Below are 9297 nucleotides of genomic sequence, written 5' to 3'. Positions count from 1 at the left end.
TTGTTTTCCAAAACTGGGTTAACTTTAACCAGGAGTTATCTTGTTGTTCAAACTGGGTTAACTTTAACCAGGAGTTATCTTGTTGTTCAAACTGGGTTAACTTTAACCAGGAGTTATCTTGTTCTGTAGAGCGTCTCCTAGCGGAGCGCCCCCTGCTGCTCATGCAGACCTCTCCCTTCGTCAATCCAGAGATGAAATGATCTGGTTCCCTCGCTTCATTCATTTGAGGGAACGACTTATTATCTGGTTCCCACGTTCTTCTTATTTTCCTCTCGGGTCACTCAGTCCACGTTCTAGATGGTTCTCTCTAGATGGTTCTCTCTAGATGGTTCTCTCTGGAGGGTTCTCTCTAGATGGTTCTCTCTGGATGGTTCTCTCAGGATGGTTCTCTCTAGATGGTTCTCTCTAGATGGTTCTCTCTGGTCAGATTAAAGAAGAGGCACCATGAAGCCTCTGATCCTCCAGCTCAGTTTTCATCTTTAACATCCTGGTAGCAGCGTAGTTTCTCCTGGTTTATGGTAGTTTATCATGGTTTATGGTAGTTTCTATGGTTTATGGTAGTTTCTCCTGGTTTATGGTAGTTCCTCATGGTTTATGGTAGTTTATCATGGTTTATGGTAGTTTCTATGGTTTATGGTAGTTTCTCATGGTTTATGGTAGTTCCTCATGGTTTATGGTAGTTCCTCATGGTTTATGGTAGTTTCTCCTGGTTTATGGTAGTTTATCATGGTTTTTGGTAGTTTCTATGGTTTATGGTAGTTTCTCATGGTTTATGGTAGTTTCTCCTGGTTTATGGTAGTTTCTCATGGTTTCTGGTAGTTTCTCATGGTTTATAGTAGTTTCTCATGGTTTATGGTAGTTTCTATGGTTTATAGTAGTTTATCATGGTTTATGGTAGTTTCTCATGGTTTTTGGTAGTTTCTATGGTTTTTGGTAGTTTCTCCTGGTTTTTGGTAGTTTCTATGATTTCTGGTAGTTTCTCCTGGTTTTTGGTAGTTTATCATGGTTTATGGTAGTTTCTATGGTTTATGGTAGTTTCTCATGTTTTATGGTAGTTTCTCATGGTTTATGGTAGTTTAATAGAGCAGATAAAAACACTGCTCTGCCTCCACCACTATGTTTAAGACAAAACGCGGCAGAACGGAGACGAAAGTGGGCGGAGCCTTGGGCGGGGCAGCGTCAGGGACGCTAACCACTGTTGTTAACCTCACAGTTAACTTTGACGGTAACTAACAAGATGACTAACCATGTTTTAAACAAGGCATAATTAACAGTCAGTTAGCTAATGGCGGGTTAAGGATTTAACCAGCGGTTAGGGCTTAACCAGTGGTTAACATAAAACAGATTAGAACAACCGGGCCCTGTAGGATAACCTGTACTGGTAGGGTAGGGTATGGTTTGGGCCATGCTAACTTTCATGCTAACGTTCATGCTAATGCTGCCATGCTAACGTCCATGCTAATGTCAATGCTGATGTCCATGCTAACGCCCGCCATGCTAAGAGCCTAAGCTAATGGTCATGCTAATGTTCATGCTAATGTCCATGCTAACGCCCGCCATGCTGAGCCTAAGCTAATGGTCATGCTAACATGCGTCTTCATTCCCTCTGTGCCTCCAGGTGAACAGCACTGTGCCTCTGATTGGTCGGTCAGCGTTGCTAGGTGACCTCAGGAACTGTGTGTTCAGCGGGGTGGCGTGTGGGCGGGGCCTCATGGCGTCCAACACCTACTGCGTCACCTCCTCTGGTCTGCTGTGTGTGTTCAGCAGCACCAGCCGAGAGATGGAGGCCTCAGTCAACCTGAAGGTCAGGGGGGGGGGAGGGTCAACCTGAAGGTCAGGAGGGGGGGGGGTTAACCTGAAGGTCAGGGGGTCAGTGTGTGTGTGTGTGTGTGTGTGTGTGTGTGTGTGTGTGTTCCAGGCCTCGTCCTCCAGCTGTGTGTGTGTCGCTGACGACTGGATCTTCTGTGGTTGTTGTGATGGAGTCATCAGAGTCTTCAGCAGCTTCAACCTGACCTACCTCAGCACGCTGCAGCGCCCCCACAGGCTGGGAGGGGACCTAACCCACAGTGCGCCGCACAGGTACGGGTACAGGTACCATTATGAGTCTCGGTCAAGCGTGAGCCACATCCAACCCGCTGGAGATCATCATGATTATGACTCACTGGACCCTGTCCTGTGATGCCCGGCGCTCCACCAGGGGGCGCATTAGCCCACAACAGCTTCTGGATGTTGGGTTTCGCTCCTCCGATGTTCGTAATACCAACCTACCAAACTCATCCTGAGATCTCCGGAGGCTCCGCCTCCTCCGGGCCGGGCGGAAGCCGAGCAGGCGGCGTTCACAATGCAAACAAAGACCAGGGAGGGCGGCTATGCTATGCTAAGCTAAGCTAAGCTAAGACCGCTCTGGCTCTCTTTCCTCACTATTGTGAGTCTGTGGTGAATAAAGTGGACGAGGTTCGACTCCACAGCGTCTCAGAAGCTCTTCTTCTTCTTCATATTTACAGAGAAACAGACGTTTCTGCTGAACAATGAGCTGCTGGTCGCCCAACATATCGTCCACTCAAAGATGGACAACAGAAGGACTAGAGTGTGTCCACACGTGTCAGTCTCTCTCTCCGTCTCTCCCCAGTTGTGGTGCTCGGTACCCAGACGCCCTGGCTCTGACCTTTGACCCCGCCGCCGGCCTGCTGGCCAGTGTGTACAGTGACCACAGTGTGTATGTGTGGGACGTCCGAGACGTGGAGCAGGTCTGCAGGGTCCATTCAGCCCACTTCCACAGCAGCTGTGTCTGGAGCGTGGAGGTCAGTGTGGGCGTGGCCACCCCGCCACCAACACACTCAGACCCAGAGAAACAAGTGTGTGTGTGTGTGTGTGTGTGTGTGTGTGTGTGTGTGTGTGTGTGTGTGTGTGTGTGTGTGTGTGTGTGTGTGTGTGTGTGTGTGTGTGTGTGTGTGTGTGTGTGTGTGTGTGTGTGTGTGTGTCAGGTTTGTCCCCAGCTGTCTCAGGTGTGTCTTCCTCCGTCGTCTTTCTTCACCTGTTCCTCTGACAACACAATCAGACTGTGGAACATCGAGCCAGACAAACAACACACACGTCTCTACAGCAATGTGAGTACACACACACACACACACACACACACACACACACACACACACACACACACACACACACACACAGTGAGACAGAAGCTCCAGACCCACCAACACATTACAATTGTGGGTTTCAGGACCTGCTGAGAATCCTGTACGTTGGTGACGACTTGCAGGCTGATGGGAGGGCAGGAGGGGCAGGAGGGGCTGATGGGAGGGCAGGAGGGGCAGGAGGGGCTGATGGGAGGGCAGGAGGGGCTGATGGGAAGGCAGGAGGGCCAGGAGGGGCTGATGGGAGGGCAGGAGGGGCTGATGGGAAGGCAGGAGGGGCTGATGGGAAGGCAGGAATCAGAGTTTTGAGAATCAGTCCTGATGGTCGACACCTGGCTGCAGGAGACCACCGTGGAAACCTGAGGTGAGCCTCCACACACACACACACACACACACACACACACACCCTGCTCTGGTGACGTGTGTGTGTGTGTGTGTTCAGGATCTTCAGTCTGGGGTTACTGGACCAGCTGGTGAAGATTGAGGCTCACGACTCGGAGGTTCTCAGTGTGGACTTCTCGCTGTCGTCCTCAGGTGAGTCGACTCTGTCTCCATGACGACAAAACGTCTGTCCAACAAAGGGCTGCTTGGTTGGGGGGTCGAGAATCCTTCTTGGGGGCTGCTGGTCTTAGTTGGGGGGGCGCTGCAGGGAAAGAGTGCTTCTGTGTTCTGCTGCCCTCCAGACATTGTTCATGGTGAAGATGGACCGTGGGGTTGAAGTGACCACTCCCCCTCTGCACTGACCACTCCCCCTGACCACTCCCCTCTGCACTAACCCTCTGCTCTGACCACTCCCTCTCTGCACTGACCACTCCCCCTGAGCACTCCCCCTCTGCACTGACCACTCCCCTATGCACTGACCACTCCCCCTGACCACTCCCCTCTGCACTAACCCTCTGCTCTGACCACTCCCCCTGACCACTCCCCTCTGCACTAACCCTCTGCTCTGACCACTCCCCCTATGTACTGACCACTCCCCCTATGTACTGACCACTCCCCCTATGTACTGACCACTCCCTCTATGTACTGACCACTCCCCTATGCACTGACCACTCCCCTATGCACTGACCACTCCCCCTATGTACTGACCACTCCCCCTCTGCACTGACCACTCCCCTATGCACTGACCACTCCCCCTATGTACTGACCACTCCCCCTATGCACTGACCACTCCCCCTATGCACTGACCACTCCCCCTATGTACTGACCACTCCCCCTATGTACTGACCACTCCCCTATGCACTGACCACTCCCCCTATGCACTGACCACTCCCCTATGCACTGACCACTCCCCCTATGTACTGACCACTCCCCCTATGCACTGACCACTCCCCCTATGTACTGACCACTCCCCCTATGTACTGACCACTCCCCCTATGCACTGACCACTCCCCCTATGTACTGACCACGCCTCCTATGTACTGACCACTCCCCCTATGTACTGACCACTCCCCCTATGTACTGACCACTCCCCCTATGTACTGACCACTCCCCCTATGCACTGACCACTCCCCCTATGTACTGACCACGCCTCCTATGTACTGACCACTCCCCCTATGTACTGACCACGCCTCCTATGTACTGACCACTCCCCCTATGTACTGACCACGCCTCCTATGTACTGACCACTCCCCCTATGTACTGACCACTCCCCCTATGTACTGACCACTCCCCTATGCACTGACCACTCCCCCTATGTACTGACCACGCCTCCTATGTACTGACCACTCCCCCTATGTACTGACCACTCCCCCTATGTACTGACCACTCCCCCTATGTACTGACCACTCCCCCTATGTACTGACCACTCCCCCTATGTACTGACCACGCCTCCTATGTACTGACCACTCCCCCTATGTACTGACCACGCCTCCTATGTACTGACCACTCCCCCTATGTACTGACCACTCCTCCTATGTACTGACCACGCCTCCTCTGTATCCATCTCTCTCATGTTGCTGCCGTCATACTTCTCTTCCATAGTTTTCCGCCACTGTGTAACGTGTGTGTGTGTGTGTGTGTGTGTGTGTGTGTGTGTGTGTGTGTGTGTGTGTGTGTGTGTGTGTGTGTGTGTGTGTGTGTGTGTGTGTGTGTGTGTGTGTGTGTGTGTGTGTGTGTGTGTGTGTGTGTGTAGTGAGGCTGATGGCCTCTGGCAGCAGAGATCGACTGATTCACGTCTTCAATGTGGAGAAAAACTTCAGTCTGGAACAAACTCTGAACGACCACTGCTCCTCCGTGTCCTCCGTCAGGTTCTCTGGTCAGTACTGCTCAGCTTACATAGTTCATGGTGTACTACTAAATACTACACTGTGGACTACTAAGTACTACACTGTGGACTTCTAAATACTACACTGTGGACTACTAAATACTACACCGTGGACTTCTAAATACTACACTGTGGACTACTAAATACTACACCGTGGACTACTAAATACTACACTGTGGACTTCTAAATACTACACTGTGGACTACTAAATACTACACTGTGTACTACTAAGTACTACACTGTGGACTACTAAATACTACACTGTGGACTTCTAAATACTACACTGTGGACTACTAAATACTACACTGTGGACTACTAAATACTACACTGTGGACTTCTAAATACTACACTGTGGACTACTAAATACTACATTGTGTACTACTAAGTACTACACTGTGGACTTCTAAATACTACACTGTGGACTTCTAAATACTACACTGTGGACTACTAAATACTACACTGTGGACTACTAAATACTACACTGTGGACTTCTAAATACTACACTGTGGACTACTAAATACTACACTGTGTACTACTAAGTACTACACTGTGGACTACTAAATACTACACTGTGGACTACTAAGTACTACACTGTGGACTACTAAATACTACACTGTGGACTACTAAGTACTACACTGTGGACTACTAAATACTTCAGGACTAGCTGATATTGAGGGAACCAAAGTAAATAATATGTTACTGAAGAAACATCATTATTCAAAAGCACATAACTGAACCAATATAAAGATGTATACAATATATATAAATGAATATAATATATACAAAACAAATACGAAATAAAATGTAACTTGAAGGAGCACAGAGAGTCCCTGCAGTCCCCTTTGTTGTGGTCCCAGTGGACAGGAGGAGGTGATCTCCACCTTTACCACATCAAACACTTCGTACTGAAAATGATTACAATCTCAACATAAAGTCCATTTTAATGAAACATTCTGCTGCAAAATACAATGAAATGTCAAATAAATCCTAGAACTCCTGTAGAACCTCCTGCCGGTGGTTCCTAGAACTCCTGTAGAACCTCCTGCCGGTGGTTCCTAGAACTCCTGTAGAACCTCCTGCCGGTGGTTCGTGGGGCTGATCGGAGAGTTTTGCAGCAGATTGTTTGACTGGAGTAAAGTTCACAGCAGCGCCCCCTGCTGGAGGCTGTCCCTCGTTAAGGTGCGTTACCAGTTAAAACCTCTGTGCTCCACTATTTGTCTGCTCTTAGCGGGTTCCTCGTCCAAGGTTCTACTGTCCACAGAACTTAGACGTCTTTCAGCAAGTTTCTCAGACTGACCGTCTGGAGGCTCGTTGGAGCTGCTGCTACGTCACCTGGCTTCAGCAGCTACAGTACTGCCTGTGTTCAGGCTGTTCCACCAAGCCCCCCCCCCCCCCAGGAACTGGAAACCCACAAAGATCAGAACGCAATGTGACAAGTGTGTGTGTGTGTGTGTGTGTTGCAGGTCCAGGTCCAGGTCCAGGTCCAGGTCCAGGTCCAGGTCCAGGTCCAGGTCAGCTGGTATCCTGTGGAGCAGATAAAAGTCTTTACTTTCAGACTGTTGAACAGGTTCGACTTTTTTTCTGTCTCAGTGTCATCGTGTTGTTGGTGAAGAAGAATCACACTGTGTGTGTGTGTGTGTGTGTGTGTGTGTGTGTGTGTGTGTGTGTGTGTGTGTGTGTGTGTGTGTGTGTGCTCAGACGGGGGACAGGGTCCGGTTCTCTCGGAGTCACCAGGTGAAGGAGAAGGTCACCCTGAACCACATGGACCTGGTCCAGACGCAGGCGGCCGTGGCCTGTCAGGACCGTAATGTCCGGTACTGTGGGGGCGGGGCCAGGCAAGGGGGGCGGGGCTGATGATAGGTCGGGCGGGGCTGACCCGTACTGACCCGTACTGACCCGTACTGACCCGTACCGTGTTCTCAGGTTTTATGACGTGGAGACGGGGAAGCTGAAGAAGATTCTGAGGGGCTCATGGAGCAATGAAGGAGCTGTACTGAAGGTAACCTCCTCCTCACCTCCTCTCCTCCTCCTCCTCACCTCCTCCTCACCTCCTCCTCCTCAGGTTCAGTCTGACTCCTCCTCCTCACCTCCTCCTCCTCAGGTTCAGTCTGACTCCTCCTCCTCCTCTCGTCCTCCTCCTCCTCAGGTTCAGTCAGACTCCTCCTCCTCCTCTGGTTCAGTCTGACTCCTCCTCCTCTCCTCCTCCTCCTCCTCAGGTTCAGTCTGACTCCTCCTCCTCCTCTCCTCCTCCTCCTCCTCAGGTTCAGTCTGACTCCTCCTCTCCTCTCCTCCTCCTCAGGTTCAGTCTGACTCCTCCTCCTCTCCTCCTCCTCCTCCTCAGGTTCAGTCTGACTCCTCCTCCTCCTCTCGTCCTCCTCCTCCTCAGGTTCAGTTTGACTCCTCCTCTCCTCCTCCTCCTCCTCAGGTTCAGTTTGACTCCTCCTCTCCTCCTCCTCCTCAGGTTCAGTTTGACTCCTCCTCCTCCTCTCCTCCTCCTCCTCCTCAGGTTCAGTTTGACTCCTCCTCCTCCTCTCCTCCTCCTCCTCCTCAGGTTCAGTTTGACTCCTCCTCCTCCTCTCCTCCTCCTCCTCAGGTTCAGTCTGACTCCTCCTCCTCTCCTCCTCCTCCTCTCCTCCTCCTCTGGTTCAGTCTGACTCCTCCTCCTCTCCTCCTCCTCCTCCTCTGGTTCAGTCTGACTCCTCCTCCTCCTCCTCAGGTTCAGTCTGACTCCTCCTCCTCCTCTCCTCCTCCTCCTCCTCAGGTTCAGTCTGAGTCCTCCTCCTGCTCTCCTCCTCCTCCTCCTCAGGTTCAGTCTGACTCCTCCTCCTCTCCTCCTCCTCCTCCTCAGGTTCAGTCTGACTCCTCCTCTCGTCCTCCTCCTCCTCAGGTTCAGTCTGACTCCTCCTCCTCTCGTCCTCCTCCTCCTCAGGTTCAGTTTGACTCCTCCTCCTCTCCTCCTCCTCAGGTTCAGTCTGACTCCTCCTCCTCCTCTCCTCCTCAGGTTCAGTCTGACTCCTCCTCCTCTCCTCCTCCTCAGGTTCAGTCTGACTCCTCCTCCTCCTCTCGTCCTCCTCCTCCTCAGGTTCAGTTTGACTCCTCCTCTCCTCCTCCTCCTCCTCCTCCTCCTCCTCCTCCTCCTCCTCAGGTTCAGTTTGACTCCTCCTCCTCTCCTCCTCCTCAGGTTCAGTTTGACTCCTCCTCCTCCTCTCCTCCTCCTCCTCCTCAGGTTCAGTTTGACTCCTCCTCCTCCTCTCCTCCTCCTCCTCAGGTTCAGTCTGACTCCTCCTCCTCTCCTCCTCCTCCTCTCCTCCTCCTCTGGTTCAGTCTGACTCCTCCTCCTCTCCTCCTCCTCCTCCTCTGGTTCAGTCTGACTCCTCCTCCTCTCCTCCTCCTCCTCCTCAGGTTCAGTCTGACTCCTCCTCCTCCTCTCCTCCTCCTCCTCCTCAGGTTCAGTCTGACTCCTCCTCCTCCTCTCGTCCTCCTCCTCCTCAGGTTCAGTCAGACTCCTCCTCCTCCTCTGGTTCAGTCTGACTCCTCCTCCTCTCCTCCTCCTCCTCCTCAGGTTCAGTCTGACTCCTCCTCCTCTCCTCCTCCTCAGGTTCAGTTTGACTCCTCCTCCTCCTCCTCTCCTCCTCCTCCTCTGGTTCAGTCTGACTCCTCCTCCTCTCCTCCTCCTCCTCCTCAGGTTCAGTCAGACTCCTCCTCCTCCTCTGGTTCAGTCTGACTCCTCCTCCTCTCCTCCTCCTCCTCCTCAGGTTCAGTCTGACTCCTCCTCTCCTCTCCTCCTCCTCAGGTTCAGTCTGACTCCTCCTCCTCTCCTCCTCCTCCTCCTCAGGTTCAGTCTGACTCCTCCTCCTCCTCTCGTCCTCCTCCTCCTCAGGTTCAGTTTGA

General features: G+C 52.0%; 1 protein-coding gene across 1 annotated transcript in view; it reads left to right on the top strand.

The window, feature by feature from the left end:
* Positions 1-1618: 1618 nt before the first annotated feature.
* LOC308128219 (WD repeat-containing protein 62-like) overlaps positions 1619-9297 on the top strand; it is a gene marked incomplete at both ends in the record, with an annotated part of 9458 nt that continues 1779 nt past the window's right edge. The window contains 11 exons of the mRNA XM_080493927.1: positions 1619-1804; positions 1919-2079; positions 2630-2801; positions 2985-3107; positions 3227-3269; positions 3393-3504; positions 3583-3674; positions 5275-5397; positions 6870-6973; positions 7105-7220; positions 7330-7405. Coding sequence (XP_080350053.1) covers positions 1619-1804; positions 1919-2079; positions 2630-2801; positions 2985-3107; positions 3227-3269; positions 3393-3504; positions 3583-3674; positions 5275-5397; positions 6870-6973; positions 7105-7220; positions 7330-7405 — 1308 coding nt within the window. The remainder of the gene's footprint in view (positions 1805-1918; positions 2080-2629; positions 2802-2984; positions 3108-3226; positions 3270-3392; positions 3505-3582; positions 3675-5274; positions 5398-6869; positions 6974-7104; positions 7221-7329; positions 7406-9297) is intronic.

The sequence above is a fragment of the Lipophrys pholis genome, assembly GCF_963383615.2.
Source record: "Lipophrys pholis genome assembly, contig: SCAFFOLD_752, whole genome shotgun sequence".
In the NCBI taxonomy this organism is placed as follows: domain Eukaryota; kingdom Metazoa; phylum Chordata; class Actinopteri; order Blenniiformes; family Blenniidae; genus Lipophrys; species Lipophrys pholis.
The sequence above is the reverse complement of the archived record's forward strand: the minus strand, read 5'-3'. Positions and strand labels throughout refer to the sequence as shown.